General features: G+C 43.9%; 2 protein-coding genes across 5 annotated transcripts in view; both read left to right on the forward strand.

Moving 5' to 3' along the window:
- Positions 1-3082: 3082 nt before the first annotated feature.
- Positions 3083-16284, forward strand: gbb (TGF-beta family member glass bottom boat). The gene is made up of 6 exons (XM_089566181.1): positions 3083-3531; positions 4330-4522; positions 4616-4767; positions 4943-5149; positions 6003-6079; positions 9868-16284. Exons 1-6 carry the CDS (start codon positions 3147-3149, stop codon positions 10120-10122), a joined length of 1269 nt encoding a protein of 422 aa, XP_089422307.1. The 5' UTR covers positions 3083-3146; the 3' UTR covers positions 10123-16284.
- Positions 16285-20985: 4701 nt separating this feature from the next.
- LOC149371881 (pumilio homolog 2-like) overlaps positions 20986-22515 on the forward strand; it is a 60480-nt gene continuing 58950 nt past the window's right edge. The window contains exons 1-2 of one of the 4 annotated variants that reach the window (XM_089566182.1): positions 20986-21110; positions 21408-21618. In XM_089566182.1, the coding sequence (XP_089422308.1) occupies positions 21445-21618 (174 nt within the window). In that variant the 5' untranslated portion in view covers positions 20986-21110; positions 21408-21444. Of the gene's footprint in view, positions 21111-21407; positions 21619-22515 lie in introns of those variants that run through there. The other 3 variants (XM_089566183.1, XM_089566184.1, XM_089566185.1) reach the window with 3 other exon arrangements.

Raw genomic sequence — 22515 nt, forward strand, 5'->3', positions numbered from 1 at the left:
CTCGCTGTCCTGTCGTACTCTAAAAATGGGAATTTGAATTTGCTTGATTTCGGTGAACAGGCGACGGAGCTCAGTCGACCGACATTTAGCAACACTATAGGGTTTAATAAGGCGCGCCTTGATTCTGGATCAGTTGCGGCCATCGAAGAGTTTGCATCCGCTGCAACCTAGATCGAACCCAGGACCTTTGAATCGGCAATGGTACCCATCTGCAGAGCCATCGCAGATGGTAGCGACGGTACATAAAGACTTGCACACTCGGCGACAGACAAGAAGACAGGGTCACATTTAGGATAGAAACACCCCTTCATGGTTATTTTACATTGCGGTGGTTGTCAACATAAATTTAAGGACTACTCCTTCATGCTCAGGAGCTTACAGAACATTTGTTCTTTACTTTCTTGGCGGTTGTTTCCTTGACGGCTGCGTGTGATATGGCTTGCAAAAGGGTGGAAATTTGGTCGAGTTGGCAGAGATCCATTATATTCGAGCACCACAAAACGAAACACACAAAAACGCTGTATTTCACAGACGCACATCCGAGACGCACTTTATTTCAATCCTCTCTGCAGATTTACTCGCCTGTACGGCGGCAAACGCTGCGTGTTCACGCTTGTGCCAGTAAAGACTCGTTTCCTCCCCCCCCCCCCCAAAAAAAAAAAAAAAAAAATGGACGATTTAAAGCAGTTAGGCCCAATGCGAATTAGGCGCGCTAGCACTTGGTTTTTCACTTTGGTTTCGGTGCTTCAGTTTCATTAGAGGGGACGCTTACATGCTTACATATGCGGAATTGGTCATTCTCTACTTCACAGATCCCTGGCAGTCCTCATACCACTCCTGGCGCAGTGGTGCAGCGGTGGCCCACCTGCCACCTTGGGCGGCCCGTGTACTGTGCGATGTCAGTGCACGTTAAAGAACCCTAGGTGGTAGAAGTTTTCGGAGCCCTTCACTACGGCGTCCCTCACAGCCTGAGTACCTTGGGGACGTTAAACCCCCATAAACCAGACCTGGCTAAGCAGCTGAGAGTAGGGTGCTAAGGCATTAAGAAATACTGGCTACATGTCTGGTGCGGCACCGCTCTTCCCGTCAAAAAAGATGAAGCACGTCCGCACCGCATCCGTCTCGTACGGAGCAGATCAAAAACGAGAGCGGGAAGTGCGTGCTCATGAGTGAGCTGTTGTAGGTATGGAGATTCTTGGCACACAAGACTAGCCGCTTCAGCCCGAGGTTCTCTCAACCGGGCACGGGCGCGGCCTCCGACCTGGGGTTCTCGCGGGAGCGCATGCACTCAGTGAAATAACGCAGGCCTGTAAAGCCGAGCGTCGGCTCTACCCTCCACCCCATCCCTCCCTCGACAATTATCATCAGACACTTTGGAGGCGGCTCCAAACACGCACTTTACGCTCCCCTAATATATGCTCGCGCTATCGCCAAGTCTACACAAACCCCTCCTGTACCCTCTGCCACCACCCCAAAGCCACTCTCGACCATGTCCTTTTCCTCTGCCCGGCGGATCCTCCCCCGCGGAGCCTGGAGCACCTTACCACTTGGGAGGGTTGGGAGAACCTACTGCGTCCTGAGGACCCGGCCAAGCATAGCGGCCAAGCAAGCCATCGCGCCGGGCTGCCAGCGTCATGAGCCTCCGGGACATGAACGTTTGAGTGCAGTGGGGCCGTGCGGGGGCCCACGGACCTGTGTGTCCTAGTGTGTCCCAAACTCCCTTGTTGCAAATAAAGTTTTCACCACCACCACACCGTCAAACCTATATTACATCATTTGACACGGCTGGACCGAGGAATTTTAAACATGTTAACAAGGATTGCACTGATTTCGCTCTACTTGGAGAGATTGGCGAGCCTTCTGGCCGTTCTCATGCTCGTTGCAAGAATTTCAGTTACACAAGGCCGCATTTGTTTTTCCAGTCCCGGACTACTTGCTGGCAGGTCTCGGCTTCCGCTCGGACAGGAAAAGCGTCATGGTCACATGACCTACTTGCCATAGGCTGCTTTCGAACACGGCGCCAGAGTTGGGCTCCCCCTCGGTTACCGTACAAGGACGCTGTCATCTGCTAGCAGACGATGCAAGCCACGGCCACTACGACGCCGAAGCAACGCCGTGCGCTCGATCATGATACTGAGTCGATTTAAAGACTGTACTGTCAGCTTAGCGTAGGTGCATTACAGAACTCAGCTTCGGAGGTATGCTCGCCGCTACTGCTTGCGGCGAATTTCGCACAAAGTAGCCCAACTCGTTGCGGAAAGGCGGATAGACGAAAGCCTCCGCAAAAATGTTGACAACAAGCTCTATAGCTGCTCCAGTATACGAGTGGTTCACCTGCGATGCTTTCAGGTAAGCGTACAGACAGCATGTGGCAAAACAAGCGAAGAAGAACCTCTTGACGACACGAGCAAACAATACGCGCTCGCAGCTCCGAACGCGCGTCCGTGTGCGGTGGATTTCAAGAAAATAAACGAAGATGCAAGAACAAAAAGTCTTGCGATGGCTCAGAGAGGAGCTACGGAGCTCATGTGAAGGTTTAACGCATGATATCGACCTCCAGGGACACGAAAAGCACTCAAAATGCACACGGAGGCTAACTTAATATGGCTGCCAGCGCGGCGCGCAGCTATCGTCTGCTGCCTTCTCAGCAGCCCCAAGCAGCCCGCGGACTGCCATAGGCTAAAAACGAACGCGTTGCTATGGCGATGCAAGCAGGTGGGCGGAGCTTTCGGGCTGCCCGAGAAAAACAAATACCGGACTCGAGTCCGCAAGTAGTCCCGGACAGTCCGGGACTGAAAAACAAATGCGCCCAAGTTTTACCACTGAATGAGTTCGTCACAGTCTTGTAGTAAGTATGGACCACAGTGTCAAAAAATAAAACTTCAGATACGCCGCCAAAATGACCATTCTCTACTCTGTAATCCTCCTTGCCATCCTCTGCCTGTCCCCTTATTTCCGCCGGCCGGGGGGCTTAAGATATTAAAATAATACATATGTAGCCTAAATGCGCGTAAAGGCCCAAGATACTTGAAGAATTTTAAACATGCTTTAAACACACCGATCGTCGTTTCCGACGTAAGGCGCGATATTGTGCCGCGGATCCGGCAACACTGTAGTTTGACAAGCGACAGAAAAGCGAAACAAAAATGTGCCTGTTGCGTTTCAAAATCGCGATGCCGCTTTGCATATCATTACTGGCCTTATCAGTGCAGCTTTGTTCTGCCGCTTATTATGCGGACAATGGCGTGGACCAGACCATCATATACCGCACATTGCCCAAGTCTGAGAGGCGTGAAATGCAGCAAGAAATCTTGAACCTACTGGGCTTTGACCACAGACCGAAGCCAAAAATCCACGAGCGAAGGTTCTCCGCGCCGCGATACCTGCTCGATCTCTACAACTCCTTCAAGGATGAAGACAACGGGGACATACACCTGGACGCCGCGAAAGCTCACAACGAGTTCATCACAAACAACCAGAGTTTGCGGATGATCAATGACTCGGATGTAATCATGAGCTTTCTGAACCACGGTGCGTACCCGCGTTTTTGACGTGCGCGCGCGAGCTGCTGTCAGAAGACTGCTATGAATCTTTCGCTGGTACCATGTAATGACAAAACGTACAGAAGTCGGCACAGAAAGCTTTTTTCTGTTGGGTCTTACGAGCAGTGTAGGTTGAGGTGCTTAAGATAATGAGAAGACTCCTTGCATCAAACGGTGACTCACACTTGTTTAGTGTGTGACAAGTTCGCGTAACCGCAGTTAGCTTCCACGAATACGCGTACGCGGTTCCTTGCTACGTGCAACGACATCGTGCTTGCTTAAAGCGGAAGGAAAGGCCGTGCCATTTCTTATTGCTCAAGGCTGTGCAAGAAGCTCTGGTGTGCGTGACACCAGAGACCCAAGTAGTGGTCTGCTTCTCAGAAGATGGCTGAAGACATGTCAGTCTTACTTGCGCCGAACATGTTTAAACAAAGTCGCTGGCGTAAGTTATTCACAGCTCTTTTTGAAAAGGCAAGATTGTACCTATACAACAAAGAACACTGTATTTGTGCATAGTTTGTGCCATTAAATTGAGCTTTTATACGTGATTTGACAGCTGTGTGCTGCGTTACTGGAATACATTCACCTCTTTATTATGGAATGTAGATTTTACCCACGAGAAAAATTTTTCATTTGTTTTGAACGAACGCCATCACTGTTTTCTTAGAAGCACATGCTGTTGACTTCATTCATGAAACATTCATGGTTGTGAAGTATGAGCATCCATCTCTTGATCTCCAAGTCCGTTTTTTAAAAGTCTGTAACTGATTGTTTTACTTTTTTGCAGCCCATCATCACTCACCCCACCTGCGTCATGACAATGAAAAGCGATTCTGGTTTGACGTCAGTGAAGTATCCCCACAGGAAAGCATTCTCAAGGCAGAATTCAACATCTACAGAAATGCCGCGGCGTGCACTTTGCCAGCAGACCACACGTGTACACTTGAGATCAGCATGTTGAGGCATGGCATGAAAATAGAGTATGCAACAAGCTTTCATTTATTTACCATTTTCTTAGAACTTTGCTAATCTGGCTCAAGTCACTCATAGAAACCTGTTGCTTTCGTTTGCAGAGATGTTGTACTTCAGCATGTGGACAACCTCACAATTGATGCAAAGACTCATGGCTGGCTTACTTTCAACGTCACCGAACCATTTTTGACCTGGATAGCATTCCCAAATGAGAACATGGGGCTCTTTTTGCAAGCTCATTGTAGAGCGTCAGGTGAGTGCAGCACTCATTACAGACGGATCAGCTTACTGCCCGTCAATGCAACATTACTTTCTATGCGCCAAATCATTATTTGTGCGGCCTTTGTGCATTATTTTGTTTATCTTGCAATTGGAGCTCTCAAAGCTGCGCCTTACTTTGTGGGCTCTGTTTGTGAAACAATATGCAGGCCGTGACATGCGTCCCCATGAGCTGCACCCACACGACCTGAGCCTAGTGGGTTCAGATGGCCGCAGTGACCTCCAGCCATTCATGGTGGCCTTCTTGCGTGATGGAGGCCCCAACCGTCGCCGCCATCGTGTTCCTCGGGCCACTCGCAAGCGGCACAGCACTGACGTCAGCTATCCTGACCGACACGAAAAGAACCCATACTTTGGTGAGGCTGCTTCCCAAGGTTGCCGTCAGGGCAGTTTTTACGCATGTACACACAATACATGTGCCGCCACGGTGGCTCAGTGGTTATGGTGCTCGGCTGCTGACCCGAAAGACGCGGGTTCGATCCCGGCCGCGGCGGTCGAATTTCTCTGGAGGAGAAATTCTAGAGGCCCGTGTACTGTGTGATGTCAGTGCACGTTAAAGAACCCCAGGTGGTCAAAATTTCCGGAGCCCTTCACTGCGGCGTCTCTCATAGCCTGAGTCGCTTTGGGAAGTTGAACCCCATAAACCAGACCAATCCTAAACCAAACACAATACATGTGTAGTACCTACACGTACGAGCTAAGATCCCAGTGCGCTGAAAGCTGGAAGGCATCTCTTATTACAAGAAGTTTAATGATTGGTTGTTGCTTGTAAGTAAAAATACAACCTTGTAGCTTTTGGTTTCTGTTGCCGCCGTAGTTTTGTGCAGATGTGGTGACATCATTATGACCTGATTGCTACTTTTGTGTGTTCATGTCAGCACACTATTCCTGTGAGGTAGTGGAATGCCTTCTGTTCAGTGCTCTGCTTTCTGCAGTTATGGAGACTATGGCACAGACACTATAGAACTCTCATGCCAGGTACTTGGTGCTGTGATATGTGCACTGAGATTGCAGTGATGACTTCAGTGGCAGCTGAATTACAGCTGTGCTCCCATTGCCCCTGCCAGTCAGCATGTGCGAGACGAAATAACGCTTGCAGGGTCAGCACGCAAGCTGTTGTTATACATACATCGTTTGCACACCTCCCTGTCAAGTACATTTAATGAGGTCTTCTTTCTTTTTTCTTTCTTTTTCACTGCTGTTTTCAAGACACTCGGCCACTTGGACGGAGGAACAGCTGCCAAAAGCGAAACCTTTTTGTCAGCTTCAAAGACCTTGGGTGGCAGGTAAGGCAGAGCCCCAATTATACAAAAATTCTTTTGACTGTGGTGCTTACATTTTGTTCAAGACGTACTGAAATACGTTGTTGTCCCTGGTGGAGGTTTAGTGCAGGACGCCTCTTCTGCGGGGTTAATATTCTGACTTGATCCCTGAGGGGACTGATCCCTGGAAGAGGTCACCAATTTGCTGGAGCAGCAGAAGTGAATGTGGTGGTCAGCTGCAATATGGAGCATTAATGGACCAGCTGTCCAGAAGATGATATGCATGTTGCTCCTGAAAGAGCACTTGATTTGGCAACTATTTGTTGCTTTGCAGTCTCTGACATTGCAAGTGAGGCTACAGAATTTACTTTGACAGTCCCAGAGGCTCGTTATCTAGAATGATTGCTTGTGGGGTCAAAGTGATTTGTACGTCACTGCAGTTGCACTCAAAAGTAGCAACCAAAAATTCTGATATATTTTTTTCAGTGAGGAAAATATTTTTGCAGGCATACAATTTTTAATATTTCCAGCAAGTGATTTTATTAGGGCATGATTTTGTTTTCTAGTGTGCTGCTTTTAGTTCCAAAAAGCAGTTGCAGTTGCAGTGAGATCCACAGTTTCTGTACCCACGAGTGTAGGCGGTGTGACTGCATCACTGCACTTTTTCTAGTCACTGCTTCTGCGGCTTCAGCCCAGTAGTGAGAACTTTGACTTCCTCGAGGGATGTGCCGCTCAATTGATCAGTCATGGGCACAAATCAAGTTGCTGGGAGACTGCCCTTCTTATTGGATCCAGTATCATCGTCATCATCGCAACACCACAACCATCTACTACTACAGTACTACTACAGTACTACTTAGCATACTTTTTGTGCAATGTTTGCACATGGCAGCACAAAGGGATTGGTTTAAGAGCCAAGTGTTAAGGACCATGAAGAGTGGGTTGCTCATTTATAAACACTGCCAAACAGAAAGGATGTCGGGGCTGGTTTCTGATTATTGACTGAGACACAAGTGCCCTTTCTTTTTAAGTAGCATTTGCCATTGCAGTCGTCAGTGTTGCTGTCACACATACATGTGTCTATTCTGAAAAGTACTGCATTTTCCGGTGTATAAGACGCGGCTTTTTTTTCAAAAATCTTGCTGATGCGTCCTATACAAGGGTGCATCTTATACACCGGAAAATACGGTAATATAGGCGATAAATCCCTCGTAAAATGAGTTTCGTTGACAAATATGAACATGGAAGCATTCAGGACTGGCCATGCCCAGGACGAAGCCGTGGTAATGTCCTCATGCTGTTTGATGCAACGTCTGTACACTTCTAACAAAACTTGTAATTTGTTTCATTGATCTATTACGGCTGTCAGTAGCAACTGTTAAAGTAAATCATTTACTTTGTTTGTTTTGTCATTGGTTTGGTTCTGGGACCCCTAGACCTTACAACGGGAGCAGCGTTTTGTGGTCTTGTTAATGCCACTCAAGTACCTGGCTTGGACATTTCATATCAGCTAGATTTTTTGCCATTCTGATTTCTTGCCGTTCCTTTTATCTTTTTTGCCTATACAGTAATTTTGCGGTGGCATGTAACATGTCAAATCCATATTTGCTATGATAGATAAGTACGTGCTAACAGAAAGTGCTCTTTGAATTAGCGATTTCATATCTTGAATGGTTTTTGTTAATCATACTTTTCCTCAGTTTTGAAGGCAGCTGAGTGGTATATTAAATTACTAACAAGTTTGAACTATGCATACTTGGATTGTCAAAATTTCAGTGTGGTGAAAGAAAAGGCCATCTCAAGTATTCTAATGGCAGCTTGAGAAATTCTTTGGTTGTAGTCATTTTTATACTGATAGTGTGTTTCGCACTCAAGCATAATCCAGCAGTCGATTCAGTCTTCGGTGTCCTGCCTCTTTTGTTGTACACTGGTTTGTTACACATAGGTAAACTTTAATTGTGCCTTATTGTCCTACCACTTTACCTCTGTTGTGTTTGACAAAATGGAGTCATCAGCATGTATGTGCCTTTCGTGGTTCTTGCATAAGTAAAGCAGCATGAATGAAGGTGCCTAAAGGTGAAACGAAGAAGGGACAGGAAAGAGCACTGAACTGACAACTGATTTCTATTGAACGAATCGCGCACAATATCTAGGAAGGAAGTGGCAGAGGTAATCAGATGCAGTCAACGTCACATGGTGTAAAGGGTCATAAAAGTCATAGAAGACATAACAGGGGGATAAAGGGGGATAATGAAATTCATGCTGCCTTACTTATATCAGAATGGACCAACTAACCCAGCAAAAAGTTCTACTTCAATTCATGGTTCTTTGTTGGCTCCTGATACATACTTGGTAAAGATAAAGAAAAGGTACAGTGTAGTGTCTGCAAAAAGCAGGCAGAACATGAGGCACCACTAAAAAGATAATTTTTTATGGCTCTTTGCATATGCCTGTCTGGCCACCCCCGCTATAATTCTTTCCATCGGGCGAGGAGGATGTCGAAACGCCCCTTCTCCAGGCAGTTGCAAACTGGTTCCGCTGCTGCTTCCACCATACTAGTGTGGGGTACGCACAACAGGCCAGCGAGCAATGGGTCAACCCCCAGGGAGCCTTCAACGGACAGGTCTATTTTGGGGAAATGTGGGTCTTAAAAAGAAAATTTTTATTGTTGCAGAATATCATAATGAAATTAGGTGTGTATGTGTATTTCTTCCCCCTCTTTTCAAAAATATAATTAGTTTTAGTACATCTCAATTAGTTGCTACGTTACGGAAAAACAGCTGAAGCCTAGTTAGGTAACTACTTAAAGGTAGATAATACACTTTTAATATTTTTTATATTTTTAAATATTTTTGGTTCCAATTGAAATGGAGCTGCCGCCAAAGACCTGCTATGCAGAACTATTCTATTTATATTCTTGTTGAGGTACGTGGTCATGTAAAAATGTTCAGTTATGTCGAAGCACCATAATTATGAAATATAATTAGGTGATATTATTGTTCACAAAATTTTATATGTTCAACTAAGCCATAAAAAAAATAGCATTTCTCCATAGGTCTGTTTCTGAGTTTAACGGTATATGGTTTATTGAACTTGCATTATAAGGCACCGGTTTATTGAACTTGCATCATAAATCCGTAAGGCTAGTCATGTTGGCAAAAAACACGAAGTTGAGAGAATGGCATTTGAAATGTGCTCGCCAGCAATTTGGAGATTGTTGTAGACGCCTCAGAAAATGGCAGAATGTGAATGTTCATACAGGATTTCACAATATTGAGTAATACCAGGACGTAGGGAAAAGAGTGCCAGCTTTCAAGCATGACCTAATGGCAGCCATCGGGGATGTGGCTTTGGAAAGCAACAGGCGGGAAGTTCTGCGTACTGCTCCGAAATCGCCATTTCGGTGCTTCGGAGATCTCATATATATTGATTTTTTAGTATTTGGAGGTCCAGTTAGAGCTTGAAACTTTGTAGGTAGGATTCCATTTTCGAAAAATAAAAAATTTTCTCATTTTTGTTTAGCATTTCAAGACCCACATCTCCCTTAATAAAACAGGGCTGCTTAGAACCCAAAAAAGTCTCCCAGTAGTTCTTGCGAAAGCACGTGACTTCCGGTTCACTTTTTGGTGTGCAGCTCGGATAGCGAGGGCCTCTCCTGAGTTTACCTTCCTCCATGCTCTACCATGTATACACGCATAGCTGACGCTGGAGTTCGTGTCGCAATATGTGAATGCCCCTTAACTTTTTTCCTTTTTTTCTTTCCTCGATAATCCCCCTCCCCCATATGCCTTCTGGGTGGTCTGATTTCATAGGACTGGATCATAGCACCAGATGGGTACACTGCCTTCTACTGTGACGGGGAGTGTTCGTTCCCCCTCAACATGAACGCCACGAACCACGCCATCGTGCAGACCCTGGTGCACCTTGTGGATCCCGTGCAGGCGCCCAAGCCTTGCTGCGCCCCCACCCGCCTCTCTGCGATCATGGTGCTCTACTTTGACGACAACTCAAACGTCATTCTGAAACGGTACAAAAATATGGTCGTTAAGGCGTGTGGATGCCATTAGGCAGCTGAGCTTAGCATGCTGCGGGCAAGTGCCTTAATCTAAGACGGTCAGTCTGAGTGGTACTCTCACTTTCATGTGCACATTTGGCACACTACCGTACTACTGAGGAGGGCATTTGAGCACATTGCTGCATATTTGCTTATGCATTGTGCTGAATGCGATTGTCTTGTTGTGCTTGATTGCACATGCTGAGGCCACACTCAACATTGAAAATGGCATTAGAATGCTATGGTGCATTTGTCAACCACACTGCAATACTATAAATAGCATTGTTCCATCTGGAAAAGCATTTGTTTAGTTATATTTTAAAAACATATGGAGACAAGAGAAAATGAGTTGTAACTCAGCCATTCTCAAACCATGGCACTAAGAGCGCACTACTTTGCAATAGCTTGGGCTTCATTTACTGAAGCTGTCTGTTCAGTTTCGAGGATGTCACCGAACTTTTCTGCAGTAGTCTGATGCTTTTGCAGATCTTTGTTACAGCGGCACATTATAGCGATTGGCTGCTTGGTTGTTTTGGCTTGTGCCTTCAGTGCATGATATTGTTTGCCATCACCCACACGAGGCGTGACGGTGTGACTTGTTGTGAGACCACAGACGTGCTACTGTATATCTTTGAAATGTAAAGGAGGTGTGCTTCTGATCATACATCTGTTTTTTTACAGCAAAGTTTTTTTACAGCGGTTACAGCTTGGCACTGTTGATTGGTTCTCTGTAGCATGGCTTCTCTTGTTCCTTTTAAATTTTAAGAAAAGGTTGAAGACTTTTTAAATGTACAGTGCCGCATTTCCTGGAATAAAGTAGGGCCCAATGAATTTAATGTGATCAACAAGCGCTTGTTTGCGCATAAGATGTACTGACGATTTTAATGCAGGTATATTGCTCATCTGTAACATTGCAGTGTGCAAGTTGAATGTTATGGTCAGTATTGAAAGGCAGCCAAATTAAATGAGTCTTCTTATGACATAAATATAGATGAGTAGATGTGTGCTGTGGACTTTGTAAACAGATGTATTGTTACTTCTTGTATCTTAATTGCAATGAACTTATCCAAAGTGTGGCCATTAAATGACACATGAAGCTGTAATCATGCCTTCATATCAGTTTATCACACAAACCCAGTGATAGCTGTTTCCTGCTCAGCTGAAGTAATATCTCACTTGTTTATCAGTGATGGGGTACTTTGTATGCTGCATATAATGTTCTTGGGATAATTTAAAAGCTCACTAAAAATTATTTTATACGGTCCCCATTTGCTTGCAGAAACTTGAGTTCAGAGTGTGGAGATAAAGTTTGCCACAGTTTTTGCATATTTATACGCGTCTTCTTCAGAATAGACGTGCCTTCAGCAAGGCCATCTGCATTTTCATCATGTTAACAGGACTGCTGGAATCACTGTAAGATCACTCATGGGTAAGGTTTGGGCAATATTTATTGTGACGAAAGCCATCTTGGCTTTACTTGCTCATGCTTGTTCGCCAGTGGCGTGGACTACTAGCTGAACCAACACAAGCAACATGATCAAAATAGCAGGCAAGATATTTTGTCTTACAAGTAGTTCATGTGCACAGCGATGACATCACCTGCGGGTTTTTGTGAACTTTATGTGAAACTGAGAGCCCTGGCATGCAACCAGGCAGCCTTCTAGTGCCTTATTAAGTATATTTTACAACGTCCAGCCATAATTAAAGTACTCTTTAGCGCCTCTTTGATTGTACAACTGTTCTTGAATATGAAGGTGAAAGCTATGTGCTTTTAGGTATGGTACTATGACACATGTGGCGGTATTTTTTTGGTGCTGCAAGGACTTAGTAATTTCTTTATCTTTAGAAGGGGTTCAAATAATTGAACTAAAATTGGATACAACTCGGGAACCAAGTGACAAATGCCCTTCTCAAAGAAGGCCTTCCAAGCAGTGGCGTCTACCAGTTGTCATGACACCACAGTCAACCGCTTTGCATCTGCCATGGCCACTAGCAGATGCAAGCTAGCAAGCTAGTAGGTTGTGAGTTGGTTGGCTGTGATGTCATGACAACTGGTCGACATCTTGACTGGAGGGCCTCCATTGTGGGGCTTTTGCTTTCAGATTATTAAGGCCACAGCTTACAACAACAGTTTGCAAGACATTGTACAACTGCATATGGAATGTGTATTACTAGCTGAAAATTCAGAAAGGTCTCTTAATGTACATTGTTCTGTTCTTTTCTATGTGTGTGGGTGATGTGCCTTCAGATTTTATTTTAACGATTCTGCAGTTTGTGCCACTTGAGGCTATATGTTCCTGCAAGAGGCAATGTTAGAAAAACATTTGCGAAAAGGAAAATTCAAAATTTTTGTTTTGTGATGGAGCATGCACATGCTTTCAAGAAGAGAGAGACAAGCATTTGCTCTTGATGCTAGTTGTTGTTGTTGATAGTTGTTGCTGTTAATTCAGGGGCCAGCTTGAATGGGATTCATTCCATCTATACTTTAGTCATGTTAGGTGTTGAGTGTGGAACTGTTCCAAGTGTGCAGGTCATGTTTTTGATCTTGCTGTAAATTACCGAGCATCCTCCTCCCATGCACGAATAAGCACACACCCCTTTTTTTTTAGATTCTGAAAAACCGAGCAAGCTCCTATGCAATTACCGTATTTTCCGGTGTACAAGACGCACCCTTGTATAAGACGCATCCTCCATATATGCAGGCTTTCATTGAAAAAATTGGTATATAAGATGCACCCCAATTTACCCAGTTAGGCTAGTGAGGCTTAATTAAACATGCTTATGCGACCATCGCAAAATGCACCGTACGTGTGAGAAGTTCTTAAGCAACGCTAAGTGATTGAAAAAGGCAACACTCACGCCATACCCGCCCACGTTTTAGCACAAAAGAAAAAAAGCGAAAGAACTCTCTTTATGTCCATAACAATTTGTTTTTACATAAAACCTTCAAAGTCTTCATCTTTGGATGCGCTATCGAAAAGGCAACGCGACTGAAGCATTCTCTACGCACTACGTACTTGCAAAGGGTGACTAAAAAAAACGTCGGCTTCTCTTGGCTTGTATTGACAATGGCCAGAAGCGCGACTGTTGCCATCTTTTGGCATTTCACATTACCTTTGCTTGGGGCCTCCGAAACGGCCGCGTGTTTAAGATCGCGGAAGTGGTCAACCCCACCGTTTCATGATAAAGTTCACCTAAAAAAGTTGCGCACGGCGGTCTCCGTAATGAAGTATTAACCATGTTACAACCGCGTTATTGGTAGTAATATTTTTTCGGCGAAAAAAGCTTGAACATGAACCTGAGTAATTTCTGAACTCGCAAAAAAAAAAAACGGGAAATTCGCATATAAGACGCACCCTTGTATAGGACGCGCAAGCAAGACTTTTGAAAAAAACCCGCGTCTTATACACCGCAAAATACAGTATGTCCCATGTCTAGGAGAAGCTTAAAAGCATGGAAAAGACACTGAAACGCTGATCACGGAGGGGGCATGTGAACGCAGCAATCAGATCATTCAAATGATGCGCCGCAGCTTAAGTTCAAGCAGTTTCCAAAGAAAAACTTGAGAGAAAATTTTATATGTTTACACAATACTGAGCCCCCCCCCCGGGTAAGGACCCACTCCGTCATGTCATGTGCCTACTTCGGAGTTTCACACGTCTGTACCTAAGAAGCACCTATCCCCCAGTATTTCGTGATTGACTTCAGATTTCAGGTAGATGCTTGCTCAGCACCTTACGGAATGTCTTTTATGCCTGTCCATGTGCCAAGCAGGAGTACTTAGTGTCAGTTTACTGTATGGTATAGCTGATTGGTTGCCTTCAAGAGCTGTAATGACAAATTTATCCACCACATGCTGAGGGTTGTCTTCTTTCATGCACATGTGTTTATCTTGGCTTCAGCTATTCCATGGCACAGACATCAACATGTCACATGAAATATGGGGATCTAGTGAGCTTTGGGTTGGAGGAAAGGAACAATTTGAAGGAATTAAAATGCGTGGAGGTTATTACAGAAAAGCACTCAGTCAACAGAACTCACTGCCAGTCTTCTTTTTTCTTGGAAAGCAGGTCACAACAATGAATCCCCAGGGGCATTAGTAGGCGGAACTTGATGTTAGCTTTATCAGTTCCTCCAATGAAGTAAATTGTCTGTGCCTGACAAGTTCTGGTGAAACCTTCTAGTAACTCTAACATGAGCTATCATTTGAGCTTAATTTTTTCAAATTGAGTCAAATTTTATCTGCAACATTGTTCTTTGGTTCTAGATGTTTAATTCCTTTTTGATATCACATTGCCTGACACTTCTGCCTTTTTTTCAAATTGACTACTTTGTTTTCTTTTTTTGGTGAAACTGTGGAATGATGTTGATATTGACATTGATGATGGCTGTGCCTTTTGTATTGGGATCATTCTTGCAAATTTCTATTTGGTCACTGTTTGTACATTTAATTTTAATTTATTGGCAGTTTTCCTTTGTGTTTGCTGATGAAGAGGCCATCTGTCTTCAAGTCATAGCAGAATGGTTTTGTCATGTTTGTGTGTGTATTTTATACAAGACATGATGTGCATTTACTATGTAACGTGGAACGGCAGTCCTGTTTTTTTCTTTGTACCAGCTGTATTGATTGCAGATCTACTTACAAAGCAAAAGTTGGAGTACTATATGTAAAGCTTCAGGATTATACCATTCTTCCTTAATATGAATATGCACTTTAGAAGTAGCTCGTAAAATTACTCAAAAGGGAGCGTGTGTTGCGTCATTTAAGTGAGGAAGTTTCAAGGACTTAATCTTATGTGTTAACATGTTTCATGTTGTAATGCGCAATTTAATTTGAGTTGTTGGAACTTACAACCGTTTTGCTGAATTTGGTCAGCATCGTATCACCAACATTGTGTCTGCAGCTTGGATCGGTGTTCATTAGTCTTCTACAGGCTTTTTGATGAATGACCCAGCCTATACATGTTGCTCTTTCACTAATCTATTGTCACCGTCACTGCTTTCATAATCAGTGCATTTTATTTTCTTCTTAATGGCAAAGGAGCTATCAGTGATGCATATTTATCTTTTGGCATAAATGCGTACCATTCTCTAATTCTGTAGTGAACGGCATCAGCATCAGAACACAAAAAGAAATGCAATGCATTTCTGTGGTGTACCACTCCTCATATATTGTACTTTTTTCTTTTCATGTTCACTTTGTTTGACCAACTACAGAACAATTCAGTGTAACCTTTTTTTCTAGACCTTTGTGATCAGTTTGATCCTTTATTATGTTTTTTATATTTCAGTAAATCAGCTCAACTGATCACTTTTTAACTGTAGTAGTTTAGCTGGTATGCAGGGCACATTCAGGGTGCTTATCAAGTAAGTAAGGAACCCAGGAAGCCGAGGAAAGCAGACGGGAAATTCTCTTTGCTTGTTTTTATAGTTTGTAAGCAAATCGAGACAAGGCGCTGTGTACAGCTTAAACTCCAAAGCTTTCTTTACCTTATCTACAGCCTGAAGAATCAACAAAAACAATCTGCCATCATGGTTAGAAACTCTGCATTTTCCTGTCACTTTTGTTTTGTGTACCATTTCCGTAACTGCGGATCATACAAAGAGACACTTGTTTACAAGAGCCCACAATGTTTCAGTGCCTTATCGCTTGATTTTCCATCTGTGTTGGTTGTTTAGAGTGTTATACCTCTGCCTGCTGAATAACTGGATATCTGCTTTACTAACTGCATGTTGTCACTATTGGGCAATTTATGACACGTTTCTGTGCATTTCTGAACATTTTTGTTCACATTTTTGAAGCTTAAGTCATGATCCATGAGTGCCAAGTTTTTAATGCAATGGCTTTTACACTGATGCTGCAGGCTGCCTTTTTGCCTCATGCCTTTCCTATGGGTCACATCATCTGTCTTATATCCCAGAATACTGAGCTTTAATTTCCTTATTTTATTTGTTGAGTTATTCTTTTTATCTGTGTGGTATTGCTGTGTTCACAAGTTTTTGGCGTTGCTTGTGCAGTATTTTTTGTATGATACCCAACTATGAGTATGCACATTAAAGTTATGCAAGTTGCATTTAAATGCCTTGCAATGCAATGCTCTTGTTGGAGTATGGAGAATTTTATGCATTTATCTACTGTATTGGTCAATAAAGTGACTATATATTCGGAACAAAATCACACTGTTCTGTTTTTGTACGTTAGTGCTTTAGGCTGGTGATAAAGTCGAAAGTTTATTTGAGATTCCAAAGCAAGTTACAAGAATATATAGCTAGAGTTCCCAAGCTACAAGACCACAGGTGGGACCTCTCGTCAGAATAAATTTTAATACTCAACTATTCAGAAAACAGAAGCTAAAAAGAAGATCAATCTACACAAATTATATTGCAAAGCAACACAAACAATAAATAACAAGGTACATAGTATAAAGTGCGCAATCGACAGATTTAAATGAAAGAATAAGAATACAGAAGAAAATACAATTACACAGTGTAGGATGCAGTGACACATGGGATGAATAATATTGCTGTAATGAGAATCACATATTTAGAAGGAAAAGTTTTAATTTGTACTTATACAAAGAAAGTGTATTAGTTTAATGAATTACAAAATGATGTTATAGAAAATTTAGGGCATTTTTTTCTATAGTTAGTTCTGACCTTAGGTAGTAGAAAATTATTACCATGTGCGAACCGTATGATGTAGTCGTTTATGATCGTGTCGGGAGGAAAGATGCTTATCGAGAGTTGACGATGAAGGATCTTAAAAAATTGATACTGATATTGTAAAAATGAAGGGCAAAGATGGGTAGAACCTTTAAATCCATGAACAAAATGCGTGAGGGTGAGGTTCGAGAGAAAGAGGTTATGAAGCGTATGCCTTGCTTTTGGAGATTTATTAAGGGTCAAAGATGAATATGATAAGTGTTACCCCAAGATGGCCATAGTTTAAGTGGCTATGGACGAATGCGTAGTAAAGGAGTTATAATATATGGATAGGAAAATAACTTCTGGCTTTGATTAGAGCGCGTAATTCATACGAAATTTTCTTGCAATTTTCCGCTACATGATAATGGAATTTTAGATGAGGCTCAATAGCAACACCCAGAAATGAAACTCTGTCTTATGATAAGATGGCAGCAGAACTGAAGTATGGCGGTGGTGTGACAGGCAGGGGTTTCTGAGGGGGTGAAAAGTCTGAAAGTAAGTCTTAGTAATATTCACTGCCAGGCAGTTAATGTGGCACCAATACTCAAGAGAATTAAGGTCATTTTGTAGGTTAGGTTTGAGCTGGTTAATGTTGTGATGCGATGATAGGACACTAGAGTAATCTGTGTATAGTATGGTATTGCAATGCTTAAAACAGGATGGCAAGGTGTTAATATAGAGTAGAAACAATACAGGGACTAGGATAGAACTCTGTAGAACACCTTTGTGAATGACAGCATTGTTAGATGCATGGTTATCAATGCAGACTATGTGTTCTCGGTCATGAAGAAAGCTTTTCAGGAACATTAGCGGAGGTCCAGTGATACTGTATGATTTAAATTTCTGAAACAGGATGGAGTGGTTAATGGAATCAAATGCTTTGCTGAAATCTGTGAATACAGCTGCTGAGAACATTCCTTTGTCAATCGCTAGCCTATTGTAATCAAAAAGAGATGCTATTGCAATATCGGTAGATAGTCTGCACCTAAAGCCACGCTGACTATTTGTCGATATGTTAAGTTTTTCAATGTACTGTAACAACCTTATTTAAATTAATTTTTATAAAATTTTTCAAAAAAAGGAAGAATGGCAATCGGTCGATAATTGGGAAGAGTTGGGTCATCATCTTTGAAGGCCGATATTATTTTCACTGTCTTTAGCTGTTGGGGAAAACTGCAATCTGAAAGAATGAATGCAGATGTGGCTGATAACAGGTGCAAGCAATGATCAGGTAATGATCACATGCTTTCCATGGATGTTATTAATGCCGGGATAACTCATCCTTAAATTTTCGCTTACGGACTTAATTCCTTCTGGGCAAGTGAGGGTAAGAAAAAAGGGAATGAGGGGAGCATTCAAAAAAAGGTGCACATAAGGAACAGGGAGGATAAATAGAAGAACTAGAAAAATTGTTGCTAAATGTGTTCGCTATTACCTGGGGATCATTTAAAAGAACACTATCGTGAAAAATAGGTTTAACAACACTTGGTGATTTGACAATGTTCAGAATTTCATCAGGGAGCTGCCATTTTCGTATCGAATTATTAGTATGTCTGGATAATTGGTTATTTTAATAGCTTTGTTTAGCTTCGGCCTCGCATGCGGAAGGTGCGGGGTTCGACCCCAGTGCCGCCGGGTTACCCATCAGTGATACAATGGGTACAAGCTTTCCCCTGGTCTGTTGCTCGGCTTCTTTAGGGTGAAATGCTTGGGAAATGGGTCTTTGACCCCCACCCTGAGTTGAAGGAAATACCTTGTGCCATGGCACTCTTTGGCCACAGATGCCCTTGCGCCATAAAATTCCATCATCATCAGCTTCGTTTAGCTTTCTTTCTAAAGTTCTTGGTTGGACTGCTGCACTAAGTAGAGAAAAAAATTCACTCACAAGACCTAGCTTGTTCATATTTCTAAGTTGAACAATGAATGAGAACAGTTAAATGTGTTGGAAAGGTTGTGCTTGCAACGTTCAATGCATAGTTTAGGATTTTGTGCATGACATATATTCTGCTAATTGTTTCATTTATTCATACTTTGCTCGTAGTTCTAAAGAAGAAATTGCATATCGTCAATTTCTGCTAAGGCAACTCATTTCTTTTGTTCTTTTTAAAAAGAGTGAGTCTGTGAAAAAAGTGTGCTTTGAGGTATGCGGTGTTAATACACCATTTTCCTGCAATATAGTTCCTTATCATGTGCTAAATTGATGCTGATACTAAACAAGCAAGCTTTTGCTGCAGGAAACTGAAACGTGCAATCCTCTTGAAATTTGTTATGTAGCCAGGCGTTGACGAGAATCAGGGCAGTCATGGCTGCATAGCTTGTTGAAATGGAATTTGGAACACGCAACTTTTCGCTGGACTATGGATCTGCAGTGCAGCTGAGCCTCATAATTTTTCCATGCTGTTTACACTGCGCACTGTGCCAGAATACCCTAGTTCGTGTTCTTCTCTTTCGTTTTGCTTTATGTTGGCAATGTGCGAAAGTGCACTTGTAATAAATCATGTCTGTTAATGCCATTTGATTCTCTGTGCATCCTGAGTGAAAATTTACAAGGGTATAGCTGCTTGGGCTAGTTAGTAATTAATATTTTGATTTAAACAGCGTCCGTTCGCATCCATCTTCGGTTTCGTGCTGTCACATGATGTTTATTTTTTGAGACCCTATGGAAGAGTGTCGACATTAATCAGGCTCATGCATATTGTGTATGTTAAGGTGTGCAGTTTAATTGGGCCACCACCGTTTTTGCATTTTGCTCAATCAGTCTGCACCCACTGTTGCCAGAAATTGCACCGGAAGGCCCGCGCGCAGTAGCAGACTGCATTCGCCTCGGTAAGCTAGCTTAATTTAGGTCGGCCTCATCGGTTCGATCTGCAGTGCGATATTGTTTGGCACCTCTTGGGTCTTGATAATCACTACTTGGTGCTATTCACAACTGCTTTACACTGTGAGCTGTATATCTTACGGTTTATGAGGGGTCTCCCGGCGCAAAGCTTTAGTGAAGCCGGTCCCGCCACAGATCTCCCTGCCGGGCACCCACCGCGGTAAAAATAAGTATATATCCTACCAATACGACCCCAGTACCTCTCGCATCTCAACGCTCAGCCCTTCCCCCATGGAGGGCTGAGCGTTGAGATGCGAGCTATGGTACCCGAGCTATGATAGAAAATACTATTTCTAGGAACCATAGCTCAGGTCCGAACCGGACCCGAGTCCGAACCGGACTATTTCTAAGGGCCATACCCGGGCGACCGATCGAGCGGGCACGCCGCATCGCGTACTGAGGACTGCGCGCCCATCATGGATGTCTTTTATGATCATCATTATGATTTTATCACCACCACAACTGAAAAACTTCTCCTGAGGAAACGAAAGGCGCAGTGACTCGCTTCTCGTAAGATAATGTTCTTCAACCACGCCGTGAAGAAAGGGGCGGGGAATGGCGGGGGCAAAAGGCGCCGATGTGTTGTGCGGTCAGTGCGGTGGCCTAGTGGTTACAGAGTGTTTAACTCCTTAACTGTCCTTAGCTCTTTCCTTAGTTTTGCGCCGTTAACGTTGTCGTGCTCAAGTTCCACCTCCCCTCCCCCACCCCCTCACGGGGTAAAGCTGCACCTCCGACATACGAGCCTAGCACCTCCCAGGACCCTTCGTTCTTTTGTTAAAATAAAGTTGTTCCTTCTCCTCCCATGCACGAGGCGGATGCTCTAACCACTTGGCCAACGCAGCGGTGGCCTCTCGATTAAAACCTCGTGGCCTAGTGGTTAGCGCATCCGCCTCGTACGCATACGCATGCACAGCGCTGTGTCATCCCGAGGAAAAGCGACGAACGAGTTTGAACGGGAGATGCGAGGCAGTCCGTTTGGCCACTGTAGTTAAACCGCCTAATGAACCATATACTACAGCTAAACCATAAGCGATGGCTTCCGCTAGAATTTAAACGCAAGCTAAACCGGTGCTTAGCCAACCTTAATTTAAAAACTCCGAACTATTCCCGCCTTTTGGGCACTACCGGAAGTACCGGGCATTAACTCATCAATGAAAGCAAAGAAAGGCTCGACAGTGCCCTCTTGCACCCGGTAGTTTCGAAGGCGTACATTTCTAAAGAAATGTGTGAGCCTTGCGCGTGTGCCTGTCTGCAGAATACCTTTTAAAGGCAAGAAAAAGTTTAATTTTAATTTTTTTTGGTCGTATGGTGACGTAACAGGACGTCACTGTTTACCCATGCTACATTGCAGTTTTTAACATGTCGTCCGCCATGTTTTGAGGCATCCAGAATCGGTCCTTCAAATCCACTCCATCCAGGTAAATTATTTGACGATACAGCTCTCTTACCCGAAAAATAAAGTTTTGACTTCTTCGACGAAGCGTCTGCTTCCGTTCGTATGCGGTGCAACGTTTTCTTCACAAAACTATGGGCGCCTCCAGCAGAGCTCCTGCATGTTTTTGTAGTCGCCATGACTGCATTGTCTTATGAAAGAAGTTGCAGTGCGTAATTTTTACTTTAGAGCACCGCTTTTTGTAGCAGCTAGGCTGTTATGTTTCTCTGTGTTTTGTGGTGCGGGTTTAATAGCGACGGTTTTTAATGGTCCTTGTTTGCAGCGTGAATGAAGTGGTTTGAGCAACAGGACCAGCAGCAATGCTCGCCAACGGCCAAGAAATGAACCCCGTGTCTAATGTGAGGCATGGGGCTACTCGATCGCAGGACGATGCAATGGTCGGATACTTCTTCCAGCGCCCACAAAGTGACCCGGATTTCCAAAACTACAACAAGCAATCCCGCTGGGCATTAGGCGACGACAGCGTACTCGAAGTAAGTGCCGTCCCTCCTGACTACTTATCTTCAGGTGCAGTGCATTTGCTTTCGCCTGGGGAAAGATCGTGAGGACGACATTCAGCTTTCTTGCGTGCGCTTCGTAAAACCGCGTGCTTCCTCGCGCAGATGCGCACCATTCTGTTGTTAGCTTCGTTTTCTCTGTTGCGACTGAATTCCGGATCGTCGTGGTAGGCCTACGCATGCACTGTGTTTTGTTTATTGTTGGCCGTGACTAATACACTGCTCGCAATCGGCGATCGGGCTCGTGTTCCCATGCAGCCGGGCAGTCGGCTTCCCCCGTGAATGCCTGTTGCGGCTGATGTTGACACCACTTCACCTTCGTCGCCATTTCACCAGTTTAGACAGAAAAAGCACTCGTCCTTGCGTCGCGATCGTCGGTTCGGTCACCTTCTTAGGAAACGCGGCCGAAATGAAAATGGACTTGCGGCTTTTAATTTTTTTTTATTTTGCCTTGTGTAATGAACATTTTCAAGAACCCAGTGATTGAACCTTGTTTCTCACTCGCTCATCCGGTGTCGTGTTTCAGGACTTGCCGTTGCTAGCGGAAAAAAAAACAAAAATAGAAGTCGAGGAGTCGGCGCAGGAACTTCGGGTTGTTTTGTAACAGCGTCAGAACTGCCTCGTTAAACCTTATTTAGCGATGACAACCTTCATGTAGTCTGGCGTGTTGTGATGGTGTCGTTGAGCTGCTGTCAGTGCCTTGGCGATGAGACTTGTTTGCTACCGGTAAGCCTAACGCATACACCCGCGCGATTGCATCGCAGTTCGGCTGTAGGCTACCTTCCCCGGTCTCGGCAAATCAGCCGCACAGTCACTTGATTTGAGGTGTACTGCTACTTCAGCCCGTATCGAACGGCATAGCTTATACCCGAA

The sequence above is a fragment of the Amblyomma mixtum genome, chromosome 1 (genome assembly GCF_055824585.1).
Source record: "Amblyomma mixtum isolate Tamu chromosome 1, ASM5582458v1, whole genome shotgun sequence".
Classification (NCBI taxonomy): domain Eukaryota; kingdom Metazoa; phylum Arthropoda; class Arachnida; order Ixodida; family Ixodidae; genus Amblyomma; species Amblyomma mixtum.